The sequence below is a fragment of the Lonchura striata genome, chromosome Z, assembly GCF_046129695.1.
Source record: "Lonchura striata isolate bLonStr1 chromosome Z, bLonStr1.mat, whole genome shotgun sequence".
Classification (NCBI taxonomy): Eukaryota; Metazoa; Chordata; class Aves; order Passeriformes; family Estrildidae; genus Lonchura; species Lonchura striata.
In genome coordinates, this window is record NC_134642.1 from 79,438,192 (window position 1) to 79,461,342 (window position 23,151).

Consider the following 23,151-nt stretch of genomic DNA (forward strand, 5'->3'; position numbering starts at 1 on the left):
ATGTGTGTATCAACATATATGCCTATATGTTTATACACATTGGAGAAACAGAAAAGAGTGATATTTTGAAATTCTGACGCTCTTCTAAGAAAAATCTTATTTTAGGAGGCAGAGATTAAAGTTGTTAGAGATCTAAATAAATCATCTTTATTCATATTTTTGTCTGCAAATAAAGCTACAGCACTTTACATATTTTTCTTAATTTAAGAATTAAAGTATTTGAAGTAAGAAGAGGGGAGGTGGAAGGGGTGGTGTGCATTCCAGCTCCTGCTGAAAATATTCCATAACGAGTTAAATCTCTTACTACAGGAAAGACTGGTCAAAATATTCTTGTATGTATACATTTAATAGAGTTTATTACGGTTATTAATAGTAGATTATCTAGGGAAAGTGCTCATGCTTATATGACTAAAAGACCTGTTTTTAGTCTCAGAGACTCAAAAAAGTATGGGGTAAAAGAATTTAAGGTGTATCTTTCCAAAGGTGTCTGAAAAGGTGTCAGGATTTTCTTTTCTTAAATTTTAAGTATTTGTGATGCATCCAATTTAGGATTAAGAGTTCAAATCTACAATAACTTCTCTTTTTTGAATGGACTGGGAACAGTTAACTCCTGCTGCGAGTGCAGAGGTGAAATATGTGGTCTCCATATGAGTGGTTTAGTCATGGTTTTTTATTTCAATGCAGTTTATTTTAACATAGTTTTAGGATTCTTAGATTTCTTGAATAAATAAAATAAATCATTAAATTGTTGGCCATTGTGGTGCCTCTAATGTAAAATATATCAGATATAATTTTTCATATTAATTTTACCAGTAACCCTTCACTCTTTAACTGAATGAAAGAGGTAAACTTTAATAGTTTTATTGGTGTTGTTGCTAAAGACCAGTTAACTGAATAATGAAAAGAAAATATTTGCTTGCTTTTTTTGAAAGACAGTAATATTCATGTTTTTGCCTTAAGATAAGGAGTAGAAAACCTTTAAATATTATGAGGTTGCTTCTCTCTGTAATGCAACCACAGTGCATTAAGCAATTTTACACAGCTTTTTGTCTGACAGTTTTTGCAATGATACAGCTTAAGTAAGGTGTAGCTCCTTTTTTTTTTTTTAAATAAAATCTACAATTTTAACATCCTATATTATTTAAGGGTGGAAGTTGAATGGTACTTCAGAAGTAATGTGATTTAATTACATTAGTAAATGCTTTTGTAAATGCACAAGAATTATCTTGCTTTCTGTAACTACTGCAGTCCTCCTAAAATTGTATGTCAGAACAAAATATTAGCACCTCGTCAAAACTTCTGCATTTTAAGTGCTGAAAATCTACCCTGTCATTGCTAGCCTCCTCTATCTTACTAGTCAACACACACACAATGAACTTAAAACACATTGATTCAAGGACTTAAAAATGTATCTATTTTGATACAATAGATTTGTTTAATCCAATGCAATTTTTTAAAAATAGTCTGATGAAATATAATAATAATAATAATGCTGCAGTTCATAAGGTCTTTTGTTATAAGTGAAATTGTCATGCAACTAATTAAAGTTGTGAAATATGTTTGTACCTATGGGAAGGTGAACAAAGTTTCTGGAACTATTTATTGCACTAATATGTTCTTTGCTTGGCAGATAATTTAAATTTCATGAAGATGTGTAGCATTACTGAAAAATTATTATATGGATAAGGTCTCCTTTTACTTGGAGGCATAAGAATTGAAAAATTCAATTGTATAAGAAGAATAAAGAAAAAAAGATGTGGTGTTCTGTTGATGGATGAGAATGAGGATTTATTCTGAGCTTTGTTGTTCAATCATCTCTCAGTCTGTATTGTTTCTGACAGAGTTCCTAACACTTTTTTCACAGTACATGAGGAGCTCTTAAAAAAATTTGGTATAATTTCTTTTCTCTTCCTAATTTGTAATGGATTAAGACTGAGAGCAGGGTTGGTTTAGCTAGGTTTTTTCATTCCATGAATGTCTTAAAAAAAAAAAACAAAACACCAATACAAACCAACAAAAAACACCTATTGAGATTAACCAAAACACATTAAATTAAAATCTTTCTCTGAATAAAGACAACTCCACATTAAGTACAAATTGCCCTACCCAGGTCTAGGGGAGGTTCTCAGAAAATCTTGCCCAAGTTCTTAATGACTCTGAAAGCTAACCCAGAATATGGTTAACTATTACATTATCTAGTAACCTAGGAGTCTTCAGCATTAAACAGGCCAAAAGAAAGCATCCAAAAGCATTTTTGGTTGTGATCACAAATGCACATTGAAAATCCTTGGTATACCTTAAGATCATGATTTAAACAATACTTCAGCACAGGAATTTAAGGAGTTAAAAAGAAAATATTTTTTATGCTATGCTCATTTGATATATGGCAAGTAGTCCAAAAGTTCTTGATATAAAAAGGCCTCTGATTTTGTTTATTCAACTAATGAGAAGCTGGAGTTGACCTTTCATTTTATACTGATTGTGAAATAATAGGGTAGCAGTGAAGTGCTGGGAAATTTACTAGCTAAGTTTGATACAGGCAAACAAAGGAAGCCAGTAAGAAGATAAGGGGGAAATGGTGGCCTGGTCAGGATTCTGAATAAGATTTGTAGGTTGGGTGGGTGGAGATAATTCTGGGTGAATTGTTTTACTCTGTGAAGGGGGTAACTGAATTTGGTTTAAGATGTGAAAGCAAAAGAAACAGAACCATGGACAAAACCCTGAAGAATCTGCATAGAAAACACAGAGTAGAGAAGAAGGAGAATCTGCTCAGAAGAAATGTGGAAGGAGTGATTTCATAAGAAATTGATCTCATGGGAACTGATGTAAGATCAGATCCCATGAAGAAGTAAACTGCTTTACAGTGGAGAGTGTTAAGGACATTGAAAATAGAGTATTGGTTCTTCTGTATATAGTTAAGAAAACACCAGAAGTTTTGGCAAGAGCAGATTTTGTTGTTAAAGGCTTCTAAAGGATGACATGAACAGAGGGAAACGTCAGGGAACAGCTGTAAGCACTCCATTCTTTGAGCCTGTCAGTGAAAAGGCAAGAAGTACAATGATAGTCCTACATATGTATGAACCACAAATGTTCTATACCTTCTATACTACAAATGTTTTTCTATACCTTGCAATACATGAATCTGTAATAATAAAAATTATATAGGCTAATAAAGGCAGTCTTCAGCTCAGGGCTGATTCTTTTGGTTAATAGCATAATCTATGCTCAAATGGAAGACTGTGGAAAAAAATAGTTATTCCATATGTACCTATTAAGAAGATATGCAAATAGTTGCCATAATGAATGATGCTAAATCATAATTTAAATAATTTTGTATTTCATTTATAGAAGAGAGAAACTAGTTCCTTTATTGAATATATATATGTAGAGCCAGTATTCTTCACTCATTTTTTTCTAAGCTGTGTTAAAAAGAGGCAACTGTGGATGAGAATTTGATAGTTCAGCCCGAAAAATACATTTAAAATACCCTTAAATGTCTTGATTCTGCTTGCAACTGTTAATAGCAAATCTTTAGCAATTTTAATGGGAAATAGACGTATTTTTTGTAAGGAATTTTCAAAATTTCTTGGACAAGTAATAGCATTAAGAAAAGATCTGCAAATAAGAATAATAATGATAATAATAATAATCTGATGTTAAATATCCATTGTTTCTTAGTTATGTTTTGTATATTTATTTGTTGTGGTATGTACCTGTTGTTCTAATGTTGTTTTAATTCTTTGTATGTAAAATTTATGTGCAGTAACATTAAACCTGAAGGAGGCAAGCTTGGTTGCTAAAAGATAATTTAGTAAATATGTTTCTTTCAGATACCTTTTGATACATAATCCTACGGAGCAAGAGCGATTTTCAGTGGTTTCAGTCAATGTGAATTCACCCAGAGTTAAATTATTGTCTCCTTTGGGAAAACCTGTTACTGTCCAGATTAGTGCTGTTTGGGATGGAGCAACTACAGTATCACATGAAGCTTATCAGGTACCTTACTTTAAATTAAAAGCATTAAAATATGTTTTTGATAGCTACTGTAGCTTCATAGTTGAAGAAAATGGAAAGTGTACTGCGCATATTGGCCATTCTGTTCTCCGTAGACAATACTATTAATTCAGTCACTATAAGAAAAAACACCAAAGAAACCTCACCGAAGAACCCCCTAAAAACTCAACATACACATGTTTTGCATTAATCTCTTCTAAACTGGTAAGCTGTTAAAGTTTGCTGTTAAAGTTTTGTGATATAATTTACTACATTTAAAGGATCAGTTTCAGCTGCGTGACTGGAAAATACTGGATGTGTGTCTTTTCCCCTTGCTTTCTCAATTGAGCTGCTTCTTCCTTCAAGTGCCAGTCTGTACACACAGTCAAACATGTCTGTATGTTCTCAAGCACTCCAGCTGGAAGGTCTTGCACATGAAATGACTCAAGCATTTACATTTAGATGTCCTCTTCCCTTCCAAATACTCAAGCTGGACAGATATCTTCAAGCCCATCTCCTGTTTTTTATTTGAAGCAAAACTTCTAAGAATATTTGGGTTGTACATCATTATAGAAAACTGTCTTCAATGATCACATGACATATCAGAAATTTATTTCATTAAATTTTTAATTAAATAAATTTTTAATGAAAAAAGTTTTAATGAAATAAATTTTTAAATGAAATAGTAATAGTGTATGACTGTAATAGCAATAGACCCCTTTCAGTCTTATGTTTTGATTCCTTTTGACGTAGGAATTTGGTTCAGGATAATATTCTGTGAAGCTGATTCAATAACTATCTCTGAGTTGTGTTCCAAAGGGATAATTATTGTGAGTAAACCTTGCTAAATAGCTCTACCCCACACACTTGCTCACTCACTGACCCAGTGAGGGTGGAAGAAAAAATTGGATGGGCATTGGTGAGAAAGATTGTGAGTAAAGCTGAAGCTGTGCACACAAGCAAAGCAAAACAAGGAATTCATTCACTGTGTCCCAAGGCTGAGGAGGTGCCCAGCCATCCCCAGCAGAGCAGGGCTTCATCACGTGGAGCAGTGACTTGGGAAAACAAGCACCATCACTCCAAACATCCCCCCATCCTTTTTCTTCTGGCAGTTTTTGTTGCTGGCATCATGTCGCATTGTCTAGAATATCCCTCTGGTCAGCTGGGGTCAGCTGTCCTGGCTGTGTCCCCCCAACTCCTTGTGCATCCCCAGTCTCCTCCCAGGGGAGCAGCAGAAAGGGCCCTGATACTGCATAAGCCTTGCTTAGCTGGAGCTGAGATATTTATCACAGTGTTATCAAAGTGGTTAATACTGAAACCAAGTGCCAAAAATGCTATTATGAAGACATTTAAGTTAATCCCAGCCAAAACCAGCACAAAAATTAGTATTTTTATTGTATGAAGAAGAGGAAGTGAAATTACTTTTCTGGACTTTAAATTCTAAACAAATTGTGTTGGAGATGTACCTTGTGTACTACTCTTCTATGCAGATTATAGCTCCTAAAAAACCAGAGACTGAAAATGAGACTCTTGCTTTATACTTAGTTATTTAAATTCATGTGTTTTTAAATTTAAATTTCAAAATCAAGTGATAAGTAGAGTCTGTGATAAGTGAGTCTGTGAGTCTTGATCCAGTACACATGCATCTTCAATGAAAAGCAAATATACTCAGAACTGCATATCACAATTAATATTCTTAACAAGATTCAAAATTGTTATTGTATAAATATAATGGTAATCTTGATGTTAAGCAAATTAGTCATGTAGATATTTTTGTTTGTTAGTTTTTCATATTTATTTATGGACTATGGGAAAACTCAGCCATCCTAAAATTATTCAAGCAAAAGGAATAACTCTGAATAAAAGGAATAAATTCTGTATAAAAAGTTGATATTTTTGCTATTTTTAGTAATGGTTACTTATTTGCTCCCAACAGATGTCTTTTGTGGCACATCTACCACCTCTTGGGATTGGAGTTTACCAGCTTCTGGAGGATGAGAGTTCAGAAGCAGTTTTAGCTGACTATAACATATATGTAAGGAATAGCAGGGAGGAGATGCCAGATGAGATTTTCAAGATAAAAGAGATGCAGCATTCTGTGGATAATATAATCTTAGAAAATACATACATGAAATTATGGTTTTCTGGAATGTCTGGATTACTGGAGGTATGTTATATTTTATTTCAAAACACTATATTTTACTTTTTTGTGCTGCTTTATGGAAATAAAATAAATAAATAAAGATACTGCACTACAACTCAGAAAAGAAAGACTTGCCTACTAATATAATTCGATTTCAGGTAAATTACTATTTCAGAGATTTTTTGATACTCGAGTGTCTACAACCTGCTCCTTTTATTTAAAGAAAACAACATGGAATATTTATGGAAATATTTATGGAAATATTTATGGAAAACTAACATGAATCTCTGTCCTTTTAGAAAATAAACACCAAGGAAGATGGTAAAAATCATCAAATGAAGATGGAGTTTGCTTGGTATGGAACTACCAGTAACCGAGATAAAAGTGGAGCTTATCTCTTCTTACCTGATGGAGATGCCAAGGTAAACTTTGTGTTTGCAAAGAAATTCTAATCTTGAAGTAATTTAAAGTGTTTGGCAAGTATAGATTGGAAAAGCTAGTTATCCCCAAAACTGAAATAAAAGCTGTGTATGGCTAGACATAATGACATGGGCTATTGAAATGGTTGGCAGAAGTTCATACTTCCTAGTCCTACATCAGAGCAACAACACAATAGAAATTTGAAAATGTGAAAATCCCCCCCACAAAAAATTAAAATGCAATCCTTGCCAGAAATTCAGTGAGATGCCACCATTCATTATTGATGAAATAAGTTCAGTTTTACTTTCTATGATAAAAATGTGTACTGATTAATTTCTACATCTTCACTTTTCTGATTTTTATTTTTTATAATTCTGAATGTGTTGCTTCTGGTTCAGAGCTACTTTTTAAGTTGATATTAGCATACTTAGTTTAATATAGTAATTAAGATACTGAGTCCCAATTGGTGAATATAAAGACAGAGTAGTAAGGAACTGTTCTGATTTAGTTCTCTAGGGTTATCTGTATTTTTAGCTGTGTAATTATTGGAGAGCAACAGCATAGTCCTAGTAGTTTTCAAATTGGAAACTGGGAGATGGCAGTGTTCTTACAGTGACTTCATTACCATATGGAGTCTACTGCTTCCCTTTTGGGACTGGAAGGGTAATATTTCAGAAGGCAAAAGATAAAATAATGTACATTTATGAAGCTAGCTAGTTGGCAGCATATTTCTTCTGAGTTTATCTTTTGAAAACTCAAGTTTCATACATAAGGCAAACGATGAGCTCTATGCTTACCATTTTAGGAAATATGCAAGAGTAATCATTCTACTTTTTGGCTGGAGGGAAAGGTGTTTGGCTTTCTTTCTTTCTGTTTTCTTTTTTTCTTTTCCTATTTCTTCCTCTGTGTAAATCAGTCTAGAAGGAAACAAGACAGTTTCCTTCTCTTTTAGCAGTCTTTCCTAGAAGCACACCTTTTGAGGTCTGTGATTTGACAGGTTTGAACTATTTAGTGTATTTAGTCCCATAATTTACTTCAGAAATGTTCATCAGTGTTTCCTTATCATTAATTTAAAATGCCATTTCATATTCCTTCATTTTATTGTGGTTTTTTTTTTTTTTTTTTAATCTGTGAATAGTTGAATAATATCACTTAGGTTTTTTAATTTTTACCTTTCAGTAGTTGCGTGGCCATACTTTAACTAATTTCATGTTATATTCTATTTCATCTTTTGCTTTTCAAAATAATCACTAAATCTAGCAGTTACGTAATTTTAACTATACATTTAAGTAATTTGCTTTATAAAAGTCTGGACAAATTGGGATAGCAAAATTGTATGGTTTAAACAGAAAATGTCTGTCACATGTCTGAAAGCACAATTAGAAAAGAAAAATTAAATTAAACTACATTTTAAGTTAACATTAAAAGAGTGCTGTTCAACTTCTGAACATTTTATACAATAAAAATGAAATTTTTATACTTCTGAAAATTCTCCTTCATTAATAGTTTGCTTCACCATAAGGCTCATTTGGCTTGCATTTTAATAACACTAATTAAATTGTCCCAATGGGAATAACAGAGTAATTCTATAGTAATTTCTAAACTAGTTTGAGCTAATGCTTTCTTTCTTAAAAGAAATGCCATCTGTTCAGGGTTCTTAGTGTAATGTGGATTGACTAACTTTCTAAGTCCTTGTGTGAATTGGCAGGATAGATGGCAGGTAATTTTCTTGATTTTTGGCTAGGTGTTGTTATTTTGATTTTTTTGTTACCTCCTTTACCCTATGTTTTACAGCAAAATTTGCAAAGAATAATTGCTTTTTATGTTGGACTGCTTTCCTCCAGTATGAGTAGGGTTATATGTTTTCTTTGCCTTTGTTAACTGATTAATTTTATGGCTGATAAATCTTTTGGTTACGTTGTTTTCAGTTCTGCAATACTCAGAAATTATTTTTCTTCATCTTGTTTAATCATTTGTCTAACCATAATTATGAACAATATGAACCGTGCAAAGTCCAGAAGAGTGGCACAGAGTGGGGTCTCCGTCCTGCAGGTCTAGAGAGATAGGACAGTCCCCCTACCATGCCTTTGTTTTTCCTCCAAAATTAAAAGAGAAAGCAAGGCACCAGGGAAAAAGGCAGCATCTTAATTTTTTTAAATGGCAGCGCAGTGCACCTGATTGACAATGATAACAAAGTTTGAAAGGAAGGGATTTTCTTGGGCCTCACAATAAGTATAAGCAGTGTCCTGTTCATAAAGACAAAACATGTTTTTCAACTCCTGTGATTTTGTGAAGAATATCTAACTTGGTTTTTTTTTTTTTTTTTTTGGTTGGTTGGTTTTTTTTTGTAGATCTGTGGGGAAAAAACTCACGGTATTCAATAAACTTTGAAACAGTTAAATGTCTGTATTTTCTTTTGTGTATTCAAGACAAGTCAATATGTGATGACTTCTTACTAGCCCTAATTGGTATCAATAGGGAATAGAGCAAAGCAGTTTTTTCCAAAGCATCAGATGCTAAATGTTCGTGGGATCAATGTGAATAGTTGATTTTTTTGTTTTACAGATAAGTTTTTCAGTATCCAAGTGATGGTTTTTGGTACACCCAGACTAGGAAGTTTTGATTCTCCCTCAGGGAGCTGGTTCTGTGATTCTGTGTATGTACTAGTTTCCATAGGTACTTATGTACCAACAGAATATATAAGAAAACAGATTATTTTTTTTTTTCCCTTGCAGGATCTCTAGTGCTAGAGCCGAAATACAGGATATTAGCTCAGTCTAACCTCAAACCTGGCAAATAAGGATCAATCTGCTATTGAGAAACACCTTTTCCTGCAGGCTTTGTCTTGTGATTTTTTTTTTTTTTTTTTTTAATTTTAGACCAATGCAGAACATTTCATGTATTGTTGAAAACCTTTCCCTGGGCATAGTTTTATTGGCACTCAGACCAACAGTGTGCTTCACTATCAGAAGTTTCCTGGCCACACTAAAACGGTTAGGAATGCTTTAGTTTTCTACAAGGGGAAAAAGTTAATTGCCCATACTTCATGCCTCCAGGCTGCATTTTCTATACAAGCCAGTAAATGTTTTGGTGAAGGTGTATACCCAATTATTTCCACCCTTTGGCACCTGTTTTGATTTTAAGTATTTTAATATACTATAGGGATCCATGAGGTTCCAGGTAGTCTCCCTTATAATTCCTAGCTAGCTTCTCCCCAGGCCTCCTTCCCACTATCTTTCCAAAAAAGAGATTGTCTTATTTCTCTCAAATAGGAATACAGAAAGATGATTTCTGAACCCTTTGACCCATAGTACTGTTGTCCTGTTTCTGAAAAATTCTGATTTCCAGCCTCAACAAAAGCTGCCTCACTAGGCTGCTGCATCTTATACAATGGAATTCATTCCACTGGAGCTGAGGGGAACAGATATTACAGCAGCTATTTATTTTAACTCTTTAGAAAGTAAAGTCTTCAGGCTAGCCATTGGGTATGAAAGCAACATGTTTTTATTCCAATTTAAAGTGTGAGTAATAACAGATTACTTCATGCTGGAAGGTCCTTTAGTCCATGCTTGTTTGCAAAGCAGACTTAACACTGAATTGAGATAAGGGCTTTGTCAAATCCGTTTTGCAAATGTCTATCATTGTTTGTTCTTTCCACATTGCCCTAGACTTTCACATCAAAAGTACATTTGTATTTCAGATCCGGGACCAGGAGCCTTTCATAGACCTGTGCATCTCACCAAGGATCTTTACAATGATTCTAGAATAACTGCGTATTCAATGCATAAAGATGTTTTCCTGTTTAAAAGTGAAAGCTTGGTTGATTGAAATGTTTTTGGTGAGGCAAACCTGGGCAATTATATCTCCATAGGATCTGAACTGGTATTTCTCCTGGCACCTATCAACAAATCAAGTTCTAAGATTAGTGCTTTTCTAGGCACTAAACATGAATTTGAAGGCTCCCCTGTTCTGTCGCTGCCATATTTTGACTTCATTTTCCCTGCTTGCCCAATAATCAGGGAAGATCAGTCATCCGTGAGAACTTGAGTGTATATCATATCACCACTCTTTCTATCAGAAAGAACTTGTCTTATCCCCAAAACTGCCTGGTAGCATCTGCCTTTGTAAGCCACCTTCCTCTTTTGTGCCTTTTCTAGCACTGTGACTGAATTAGAGGCTTGCAAACTCAATGCATGTCCTAGCAAAATGAATTACTATTTTTTAAAAATTGATTAGTTTCAGGCAATATCTGCAAAATAACAGTTCCTTTTCCAGGAAAAGGATCAACTCATCTTTTTGTTTAGTTCAGAACAGTCTATAACTTAATAAATAAGTTGCATTTATCTTCAGAAGAGGAGCTGATTTGGCTACATGTGCAGCCTGGAGGCTCAGGTGTGTGAACTTAACATTTGTGGCAACATCCTATAATCTGAGAGCTGATATATCCATTTCATTTCAGCTTTCTATGTATTTTGATAGCTGTTGTCAATATCACACTCATGTTTTGTACTAAAAAACTCAATGGAAAAGAGTTCCTCCAAATGTTTGGGTTTAGTATATTTTTTAATTTTTGAAATTACTTCAGGTAATTTTTTTCTAGTAAGTACACAACCTTTTATATTCCTGCCACTCACCCAGCATCTCTCCATTTTGCTGGCTACCTCCAGTGAGAGTGGAGCAAAAACTACTCTTACAAACTACACAATGCCTTAAGATCTGTGTTACTGTGATAACAGAATACATTTGGCAGTCCGCTGTCTAAGTGACATTCTTCTAGACCACAGCTCACTGGCTTGTCCTGATGACCTCAAGTTTTTCAGTTCCTTTTCTGAGAGTTCCTTTAGGTGCTGTTTCAGTCTGTTTTTTCTAGCTTGAGTATCTTCATGTTGCTCTGCCCTGCAGGGAGGAATTTGAAGGGTTTGATTACTCCACCATTTGTTTGGTCATCCAGTCCTTCCTTTGTGGGATTTTTAACTTCTAAAAGTCAGGTAGTCACTGATTAAATTAGTTTGTCTTCTCTGCCTATATGTAATAGAAAAGCAAATAAGTCTCTTCTGCCAGAAGGGGAGAATTCAGTCTACAGTTATGGATATTGTCAGTTTTTCATGGAAATAAGAGGTTTTAACTTAAGATCTGGTCTTCAGATCTTCTTTTATCACAGCATATTAGCTCATCTATCTAATATGCCCCCTGAATACCATATTCCTTCTGTATTTCTCACCTAGTAAATGGATTTTGCATAACAGATAACATTTGTCTGTCTTATTGACAAGATGGGATCCTGTGGAAGTGTTCCATAAGTTTTTCATGTAGACTATCAAGAAGTCTAAAACACTATTTTGAGGGTTTTTTTATTTATTAACTGGATAAGATTTTTTTGTAGGAAAACGCCCTTTCACCCTAAACCAAACAATCTTATCAAAGTGTAAGTACCTGCGATTTCTCTTCCAAACTGCTGTACAGAATATTTCTGTAGTTGATAACTGCAGAGTTGCCTCTTGTAGTTCTGGCAAAGCTTTTAGTAAAGAGTATTCTGAAGCTCTAAGAATAAGTATGTGAATCGAAAAGGTGGCTTTTTGCCCTTGAAAGTCTCTTTCACTTTTTTCTTTTATACAATACTTCTTGAAATCTTCCCTGTTATACATTAAGGTAAATGCTCAAAGAATATTGGATATTTGCCTGTACTTGCCCTTCTCTAGTGTGTTTTGTATGTATGTATGTTTGGTGTCATTGCTTCAAGAAAGACCACGCTCTGTCCTTATGGCCGTGCTATATACAGAAGTTAGACAGCCACCTTCTGAGTGCTTTCTGCCTAGATCTCTCTGAATAATGTGTTTTTCATGCATTTGGGATGAGTTTTTTGCAAGTGAAGTCTTTATTTGAGGTAGTTGCATGTGTTGTATTTTCATTTTTGACTTGTACACTCAACATTTAATTTTTACCTTTGCAGCCATCCATTTATTTCCATCTGGTGCACACAGTTTAGTGTGGGATCAACAGTTTTTTTTTTTAAATGTCACTGTTTGCCTAGCCAGAACTCTAAATACTGTGACTACATGGAAAAATAATTTTCTTCTCCTTGGTTTGATTGTGACTATGCAATGTTTGTCCTAATCTGTGGGAGCCATGAGTAGTAAGCCACTGTCCTTATTGACATTTCGTAATGATTCCCAGCCCTACCCTGCATTCCAGAGAGCTCCACTGACAGCTATGTCTGCTTCTGATGAAGGAGAAGCTTTTTCTTCCGTTTTCAAAGGATATGCAAACTGATCTACACAGCAGAGTAGGGAGAGGCTTTCCTTGTGCAGTGTGCACTACTGATGCAGGGAGTCAAACCACCTGCCCCAGAGTTTGAAAGAGCACTATTGAATTACTGGTTAGCAGTTATAATTTTTCTAACAAAAGATCTCAATCCAGATGCAATATCAATACTTTCATGTGCTTGTCTGTAGACCTTGTATCCTTTAATCCTCATAAAATACTTGTGAGATGTGTTATGAGACTTAACCTAATTTTAGCTAAAGAGAATATAAGACTCTGAAGAGAAGTTGCTGAATTCAGATTAGGAATAAATTTCAATCTCCAATGTTTTAGATCTAGAGTGGTTTAAAAAAAACCCCACTCTTTTAATATTTATGAAATACTTTAATTTATTGACACTACATTTATGAAAAACTTCTGAAATATCCACTCTGACTTTGTTTTCTTTTTATAGCCTTATATTTTTACAGACCCACCTACCATACGAGTTGCTCATGGAGTGATTTTCTCAGAAATTGTTTGTTTTTTTCACCACGTGACGCATACCATACGGCTATATAAAGTCCAGGGTAAGAGCTGTGGAATTCTGTCTCTCTTGGCAGCTATTTCATGTCACAATGATCTTGGATCTTACCTGCCTTTTTAATGTTTAAATGCACCTCTGCAATAGTGCAGAGTTCATGAGACTGAAGTTGTATTGACCCCATTACACTTTGCACTGTGATTTTTCTCTATCATGCTAGTCATTAAGGTGGTAAACTCAATAGGTTTGTTGGAAATACCCCTCCAGACTTTACTGACTCATCTGAATGCTGTAACTAACTACATATTTTGACAATCAGAAAAAAGACTTGAAATACCTTGGAGAGAATGTAAGAATATAGTTTCCTTCATAGTTTCACATTTACTGATGGAAGTACAATATATATCAGTGACCTTAATAGAGAAGTCTGGTTTACTTCACAACTTTAGGCTTTAGTTATTTTATGACCTCCCTTTGTATGTCCTTTTTCTTCTTGAGTGAGCTCATGACAGAGTTATCTGTGTCTGTTGAGAGGCACCAGCACCAAATGTCATTTTTTGGCTCTTAGGACATAACATCATACCAGTTTTCCTTTGCTGCCTTCAGCTTTCTTCCTAAGTTGCTTTTCTTTTTAAGTTCAGATATATATTGTTCAGCTATTGATTTCCAAGAAAATTCTAAGTAAACAGTAATTTTGGAAACTCTCTACCCTTCCAAACTTGATTGGAATTGGCCTTTGAAAAATGTAAAAGAAGGTGAAAGTCATGGTGTGATTGTATATAATTATTTTCATATAGAAACCAGAGTTAACATGCTTCCTGTGTATCTTTCTGTAATTGAGAAATATACATTTTTAGTTATTCATTATTTATATCTAGTGGAATTATTCTGGGATAAAAGAGCATTGATTAATATTTCCAGTTGAAGGAATTTACGTGTTTTGTATTACCAAGTTTACTGTAGGAATCAAAATTGTCTTTATGTTTTTAAAGTCCTATTTATCATGTTTAATTATTTTTCCTAAACAACTTCTAGAAAAAAGTTATAAGTACTTTGAAAGTCTTGCTTGCTCATCTCCTTCTTTCTTTTAGGTTTCAAAAATAGTAATGACATCATCTGATTTTTTTTGTTTGTTTTTTTGTTTTGTTTTCGTTCTAGTGTATTTCGATCTAGAACTAAAATTGATTCAGATGCTTCATTTTTGTGACATTTGTACACTGAGGTTTGACACTGCTGGAGTTTATACATACGCCAAAAGCTAATCAGAATTCAGTTCCCAACTTATATAGTAATTCTGGATCAAACTTAAACTCACACTCCTTAGGAACAGAAGCCAAGAGTTTGCATTCATTGCTGAAGAACCTAAGGAAACACAACATATATCTACAACTATGGTTTCTTTATTTTATGTGACAGATAGTTAAAATCATCTTATATGAAAAAAGATACTTTGAGGTCAGGAGGTACCAGGTTGCCAAGAATGTGGAAATAAAGTTACATTCCTGTGTGAGTTCTAGTAAACTAAAATTCTCAGCAAGGGAAAAAGCCTGAAAAGCCTTTTTTTTTTTCCCCTTTGTAGGGGTGATGTTGTTATTTTAAAATAGATTGCTCTGTAGTACTCCTTTTTCTTTAATTTGCTACTAAATGCCTGCTGGAATTATTTCAGTTCACAGTTCACAGAAAGTGAATTGTTAGTGAAAATCACTTGCTTGCCAATTCCAAACAAATTTATCTTTCCATGTGAGTGTACCTTTTTCCTTTGGTTTTTCTGACAATTTTTAAATTCATCACTGTGTTTCAATACTTACACCATTACATATGTAATGTATACATCGTTAAATCCTATACCATGCTTCCAGCTTTGACAAGGAAAAATTATGCAAAATATATTTTATATATTGTCTCTTTGCTCTTTTATGTGTTTTTATCTAAATTTCTTTAAGTAAACTTTTTCAAGGTTTAAAATCTGATAGCTTTGCATCATTTTTTTGCTGAGGTCTATTTCCTTGGCTTTGCAAGGGGAAGTATTTATATAGCATTACTTCAATTAAAATAAGATATTTTGAAGACTTAGTAGATATGTACAGTAACAAAGCATGTGGAAAAAAATCACTATGTGTATAAATGCATTTTGATTCCAAATCAGAACCTCATCTCCTGTTGTAACCTACCTACTTGCCAAGGGGTAGCAAGACTGATTGTGTGGCTAATCCAGCTATTGGATAGCACTCCCAACTCCTACATTTTCAGTAATTTTGGGGAAGATAGCTTTTGCCACTTTTGGCTTAAAATTCTGTTTAATCTGTTTAATACTCTGAGTTGACAACTCTGTTCAGTAATTGACCACTGAGTGATTTTTAACTTCTGCTGCCGTTGGCATCTGTTTTTGATATTAGCATGATTCTGTGAATCCTTTTATGAGAAGCTTGTCATACTTTACTTTCTTCATAGTTATATTTTTGTATTATCTCAAATTAGGCAGTACAAAAATAATGACAGTCTAAACTAAATTACTGTATTAATGTACTCATGCTTAATGTACTTCCTTAATGTACTCATGCTTTTAAATATTTGGAAAAAGTACTTGAACTATTTGGAAAATCTATTAATGGGAGCATCAAAAGTGGAGCATAGAAATCCACATTTTCCAGACTCAGTTTGGGAAAAATAGAAGTAATTAGCTGAATCAAGTGTTTTTCACTTAGCGCTGAAGTTTAATAGCCATTGGTAAATGTTAACATTTTAACAGTTGCTATACTTCTGCAGGTGGCATTTAGATTCTAAAATAGATGGGGGAACAAATACATATCTGTGTTCTGCTTGGTGCAATTCTTTTTGCAATCATTAGTCCCATTAGACTGCAGAAAGGGTAGAAATGGTGATGCTGAATGATGGTATGATTCCACTCCAGACTGTGACTTGAACTGTTTGAAAAGGTCAGGTTATTATTAAAGGTATTTAATTTTCAGTACAAGGCACTGTAGGGGAAAAAAAAAAACAAAAAACAAACCTCACTGTACAGCTTGTCTGAATTTTCAGACACCTAATCCATCCCTTAATAAATATGAACTTTTTTCCTGTCAACAATGTTTTGTGCCCTGCGTGTGGTTGTATCAGTTAAAACTTCTTAATTCACTGTCTTTAAGGAAGACTGTCACTAATTTCATTAAAGGAGCTGCTCAAAGTTTCCTGCTCAGTTGAACAGTTTTATCAAGAATACAATAACTTCATTCTCATCTGGGAATAGGGACAGCTGCTTAAGAGTGAAGAGGAGAAGTGACTGTCCAGGTCTTGCTCTAGCATATTTATTTAAAGACTGCACTTAACAGTTGTGTGCTGTTCCCTACTGGTTTACTAGAACCCACAGTGGTTCTTACCACATGTTGCTCTCTTTCAGACTGTCTGTTCAATTGATACCAAATTAGAAATATTGCTCTATCATCTGTTGCATAACTGATCTGTCTTCCAATATCTGCTTAGGTATAAGAGAAAATAAAATCTAGATCACTGTGTCCTGGGAGCACAGTCACTCTTACACATGTGGCAGTCTCTTTTAGAGATTTTAAATGCATCTTTTTCATGTAGGTTTGGAAGGTCAGTCTCTTGAAGTTTCCAATATTGTGGACATAAGAGGAGAATATAATCGTGAACTTGCAATGAGAATTTCATCTGACATAAACAGTCAAAATAGATTCTATACTGATCTTAATGGATATCAGGTAATTACCATCTTTTATTTGTAAAAGCTTAGGGTGTCAGGTTTTGACTGTCTAAATGTAAAGAGCTTATATTAAACAAACTCTCATGTTAAACTGCACTAATCATTTAAAAGGAGAAATACTTTTTAAAAATGTACCTATTATAAAATTTGACATAGACTAGACTGAGAAGTAACTGTGTGCTTTTAAGGAATTTATTGAGTATTCCTTTAAATTCTTTTTAAGAAAAGAATTATAAATACAACAAGTTATGTAGTTAGTTGCTTGTATATATGCATGACTTCTTTTCCTCTGTTTTGTTTGTTTAGTTAAAACCCATTGGATAACACAGTGTATAAGGACACACCTAGTGAACAGCTGCTTACTGCTGTGTTGGAAATAAATGGTGTATTTTTGGATATATTATACTTTTTCTATTGGTAATAATTCTGAGGAAAGGGCCTATGCCGTAACTTGAACTGTGCAGCACACACAAAAGAGAGAAAAATTGTTTTTCCTGACCTTCCTTTCTTGCTAAAAATAGTTTTGCAAATACAGTGTCCATGACTCCCTGAGTAAAAGACTACTGGTTTTCCAGTTACTGGTACCACTGCATTTTGCTGGAGACAATGAATATTTAAATATGGAAATAATTTAATACTACTACTCCTTTGTCATGTACCATTCAAGAACTTCAACAGTGCTTCAATAAGTTCCCATTATAAAACAACAATTCCTTTTCTGCTACCTTAAATCTATTCACTGCTTGCTCTCTAGAGGAGAATTTTTTTTCTCTCATTTTATAACTGTGATTATTCCTTTTTATAGTCTCCCTTTTTGTAGATTCCCTTGATGAATCTTTCACATTTTTTTAATATTCTTTGATCTAAAAGTACACTGAAGCTACAGTTTCCAAAGTGGTAATTTTAGCCACAAATCTCAAAAAAGCTAAATAATAATATACAGTTGAGTGAATACATTTGTGATGATTGTTCTTCCAAAGCACATGGGATAAATGTCTGAAAATGTCTTTGAAATTTAATTGCTTAAAAAAATGTATGTTTTTTAATTTTGTGTTCATATTGTAGATCCAGCCTAGACTGACGATGAGCAAGTTGCCTCTTCAAGCAAATATCTATCCTATGACTACCATGGCTTATATCCAAGATGTTGGTGTTCGTTTGACACTTCATTCAGCTCAGTCTTTAGGTGTTGCTAGCTTGAAAAATGGTAAATATAAGATGAAAGATATGACAAAGGTCTCTCCTTCATGGTATTCTGAAATAGTTCATTCAGAGATTACTGTACTTACCTACGAACATTTGAAGAGAGGAAATAAGTTTCTCCCACTCTGACAACTTTTCGAGTATGTCTATAACAGAGGAAGAAGAGGTTGGTCCCAAATGAGATCCTGTTATCTTCAATGACAGATCTCTCTCAAACTAGAAGCAGAGGAAAAAGATTGCAAAAAAGGCAGAAGCAGCAATAAATTTTCAGAACCAATAAAGTTTCACCCAAGAACTCTGGTGGAACTCAGCAATGAAATAGCAGAACATACAGCCCTAGTAGGAGAGGTCTTAAGAAGGATGCGATCATGTTTTTTGTTCTGTTTGTTTGCTTTAGTATAGACAGCATTAGTCTTAAGGTATATACAGCATAGCCTAACTTCTCTGTCAAGGAAAAACAACAGCAGCTTTTTTGAAGATTACTGTTAGTGAAATGAAGGATAAATATGACCCTGGGTAAGAGTGGATATACTTCTGAGGCAAAATTATACCTCACAAATTTAATGGACTACTTTGACAGAGCTGATGAATATGTTGACAAGAAAAATCAATTCATATTAAGAATTCCAAGAGAGACACAGTCTTGCTCCTTGGAGCAGAAAAGGGTGTGATGAATGGCCTGAAGGACTGGAAACAGAGAGCAGTTATTCATTCTATCAGAATGGGGAAGGTATTCAAATAAAGCTAGAGGTAGTGGGCAAAATAAATTATATAATTTATAACTTAAGATGTATAATTTCTTGCTATTATATATGTTGTTATTTTAAATTTATATGGTTTTGGATGATAATGGAATGAATATTCAGAAGAGAAAGAGTTCATCAGAAACTGTACCAAAATCTACTTCATCGTTTAAGAAGAATGTCATAAATACTCTGTTCTTACAAAAGGTGAATACCGTGCTGGATTGGTGGCAGTATTAGCAAACCTAATTCACTTTAGTGTAAGGAATTAACACTGACCTCTACAGTGATGCTTTAATAAAACCACAGTGGAAAATACCAGCCTTTTGTTCCAAGCCTAGCAGATACAAGACTCAAACCACATTTTAAATGCCTCCCCTTGCAGGAAACCCAACTTCTATTGGTCTGATCCTGTGAATGGCTCTGACACCACTGATGTTGTTAAGCACTCATTAAATGGGTATTGGAGACTAAATTAGTCTGCAGAGGCTCCGTTACCTGATAATAGTTTCTGTATTTGTCTTTAACATTCTTAGTCTCTGCATCACAAGATAATGCGCCATCTAAATCCACAGACACTCCCACTCTCTGCCATCACATTGGGGAATTTAAGGCTAGCACTGTTCAACATTTTGCAGTTTGTAGCAGCACGTAGCTACAGGGAGGCCACAACATCTCTGTTGTTTAGCAGGGGAATCCATTTATTCCCCCTCTGGGAGCAATGGGGCAGAGTCTTGGGAGCCTGAGCAAAGCCCAGAGAGCCCAGAGCTGAGAGCAGACCCAGGGCTGTGGGGTTTTATCAGGTGTCCCATGGGACAACTCTTAAAATCAGATTGCAGCCTCCTCAGAACGGGTAGGCTCCCAGCATTTAAGCATGAGGGAGAAACTGACCTTCTGTGAGCACTTGTTTCAAATCTGTCACAGGACATTCTAGACTTTTCACCTACTCCAGTTAAATAAAAGAGCAACAGATGTGTCCTGTATGTGACATGACATTGATTTCTTGACTCTTTCACTCTTTGACAAACTGTATTATGTTATTTAAGATTCACCCATGTCAAAGATTTACTCTGTGCCCACTAGGAAAAAAAGGAGAATGAATTAATCTGATTTTTTATCATTAAGCAATATTTCATTAAATTACTAAATTGGCTACTTTGCCCTGAAAAGCATGTTGGCTTTTTCAAAACAGAAAAAAAATAAGCTGGAGGTTCAGTGGTTGTTGAGTATCATATGCTTCGTTACATTTTTTCTGAAGTTAGCTCAAAGGGATCATGGAAGAAAATTCAAAAATCTTACAGTTTAGGCAAGCTAACCTCGGTAGCTATGTGCCTGTGTGTGAGACATAAGTGTGTCTAAAGGCATAAAGTTACATGAACAGTATCTTAGATCAAAATAGAAGGTTTTTTCTTACCATTGTCAGCCAACTTCTGTCCTGGTTAAACAAAATCTGTACTCAAGGGAAGGGAGGAATAAGTATTTGAGAAAATTGGGTGTTTGTAGAACACTGAACTATAAAAAAAGACTGTCTTAGTAAGCACTACCTTTCCTAGAAGCTTAAATTGTGAATTTCTTGTTCAGGATACAAACACTTCAGTCTTCAGTTTTACTTAGGAAACATGTACACTTGTTTGAAGATTGAGTGTGCAAAAAACATAACAGCCTTAATTACATACCCCAATCTAGTTTCCTTCTGGAGATAAGACTCTTGAAAAAAACATGAACTTCATTGTCCAGGTTATATATAATTTAACATTATGCTTAAAGAGCTATTTTGAGTGGCTGTGCTGCAGTTCAGTAAAAACTCAGAATTTCATGCTCGGTGCTTATCCAGTGAAAAGTTCTTTCCTATTTCCACAAGTGAAGTTTTCCATTCAAGAAGTGATTGTGAGTGTTTTTGTACTCCTTTTGATACCTTTTTTTCCCCCCTGGCTTCAATTGTGAAGCAGAAGAACAGAGTACAAGGTGAAGGTAATTCCTCTACAGAAGGTCTCTCCTGCTTGGGAGTGATTCTTTTCTTGGTTGATTGATTGCTAAGAATCCTTGTTGCAAATAGTAGTTAATAGTAATAATTTTTCATATTGAACTTTTATATAAACTCTGAAAGTAAAAATTGCTGGACATTCTGCAGAAAGGCTTGTGACAATTTTTTTTGAAGGTTATAAACAGCCACAGTCCACTGGTATTAGCTGTTTTTATAATCAGTCCTGACACCATTGATCAGCCCTAACTCTTCCAAAATCAAGAGAAATATTATGTTTTTTTTTTAAATAAGTTAAATTTTAGGTCAGGTTATTTATGTTTACTAGAACTCTTACCTATTCTTGACACTAGTATAATCTTAGGTTGCTCTTTCAGGTCAGCTGGAAGTGATCATGGATCGTCGGCTCATGCAGGATGACAACCGTGGCCTTGGACAAGGTGTTCAAGATAACAAGATTACAGCTAATGTCTTCCGACTGCTGTTGGAAAGAAGACATGGAGCAGATGTGGTAGGATTCACTGTCTGGAATTTTTATGCCAATTAAGATGTAAATATTAATTTCTGTTGCAGCAGTGAAGAACTGAGTAAAGAAATTATTCCATGAGCTGTAGAACTAAGTGACTAACTGAATAGAACTTCCAAGGGAGTTTTGTTATCTTACTTTCAAATTCTGATTGATTGTAAAGACTCCATCTCTCACTATTCCTCAGATAAATCCTGCAGTACCTACTTCCTCACTCACACTTCAACAAATAAGTGGGACACCATTGTGGAAGTCTCTTTTTTCTTTTTTAATTACATTTTTACTGAACAAGCTTTAAAAAGCTGCTAATTAGTGTGAGTTCTGCTTCTTAACGATGTTAACTGAATCTAAACAAAGGTTGACAAATAATTTATGTTGAATGGGTAGAAAGAGAAAGCCTCTTATAAATATAATTTTCTTAGAGAATAAATTGAAGTGGAAATATTTAGATGCCAAACATAAAAACCTTTTGATTTCATTATGATTCTAGGGAAGTTGAGACCCATTTTGTTGTAAGTGGGTTTTTTATATTTGCGCATATCTCAGTTTGCCTTTTTGTATCCTAGTCTTTTGAATAACCTCAATTTTCTTTCTGCTTTTTCTATTTTCTCTTTTTTTTAATCAATTTTGAGAAGGACAAAATCAGAAGTACATCTTCATACTGAGGCAGTAGAATCATGATGACAGCACTGAGTGTATTTTAAAACCATTGCATAGCTAAAGATGAGAGGTTGTATACTAAGCTCCTAATGAATATGCAGATAAATTGGAATTAATTCTAGTTTATAATGGCTATCATTAACCACTGTGAGAGGATGATAATATCAAGCTTAAAGCTAATTTTCACCATTTAATGATTGACAGTGGGGTTTTTTTCAGGTTGTACATGTCATTATGATTTTCTAGTTCCTCATCACGTATAATGCAGGCTGCATAATAACTGCATTTATCAGTGTGATGTGCAGCTACCCAAGCTGACCTGAGGTCAGCAGCAGTCTGGCTGTGACAACAAGAAGCATTGCACAGGTTTATCCATCTTTGCAAGAGGAAACCTACATAGGGATCTATACTGCCACCCAAAAATTCCTTAGTACCCAGGGTAATTTGTGTTTTATTAAATTAGAATGTGGACCTGGTAAGTAAGAATTTTTGGACATGGAAATCCATGTTTACATTAGAAAATAATGTGAAACAACAGAAGCAGGTCAAATCAGTTAGTGCCATAGTGCTTGTAGTGACACTTTGTGCAGTCTTGGTGCTTTCTGTAGAACCATAAAACAACTCACTAAAAGGCACCTCTGGAACACTTCCAGTCCAGTTCCTGCTCAATGCAGTCTATTTTTGTGTCAGAACAGACATAAAAGCTTAGTCATCCATTCTGACCATAATCAGGATGTGATGGGTTAGGGTGTTTGGTGCCATACCTCCGGGGAGCTCCCTGGTTGCTTCCTTCTAAAAGGAAACTGGTCCATACACGCTGAGATTGCTCTGCAAAGTAACACAGTTCCCCCTTGAGTGGGGCTGTACCACAACTTCAATTTCAGAACAGCTGCTGCTTCAGACCAAACCACTCTATTGGAAAACATTTTGAAGTTACCTCAGAGTAAAGGCAGCCTAAACAGCCCTGGGATTTTCTA

The 23,151-nt window shown here is 34.6% G+C and overlaps 1 protein-coding gene across 1 annotated transcript in view; it reads left to right on the forward strand.

The window, feature by feature from the left end:
- MAN2A1 (mannosidase alpha class 2A member 1) overlaps window positions 1-23,151 on the forward strand; it is a 103,453-nt gene that overhangs the window by 62,783 nt on the left and 17,519 nt on the right. Inside the window, exons 13-19 of the mRNA XM_021524782.2 lie at window positions 3,831-3,996; window positions 5,930-6,160; window positions 6,436-6,558; window positions 13,272-13,386; window positions 16,926-17,059; window positions 18,127-18,268; window positions 21,366-21,499. Coding sequence (XP_021380457.1) covers window positions 3,831-3,996; window positions 5,930-6,160; window positions 6,436-6,558; window positions 13,272-13,386; window positions 16,926-17,059; window positions 18,127-18,268; window positions 21,366-21,499 — 1,045 coding nt within the window. The remainder of the gene's footprint in view (window positions 1-3,830; window positions 3,997-5,929; window positions 6,161-6,435; window positions 6,559-13,271; window positions 13,387-16,925; window positions 17,060-18,126; window positions 18,269-21,365; window positions 21,500-23,151) is intronic.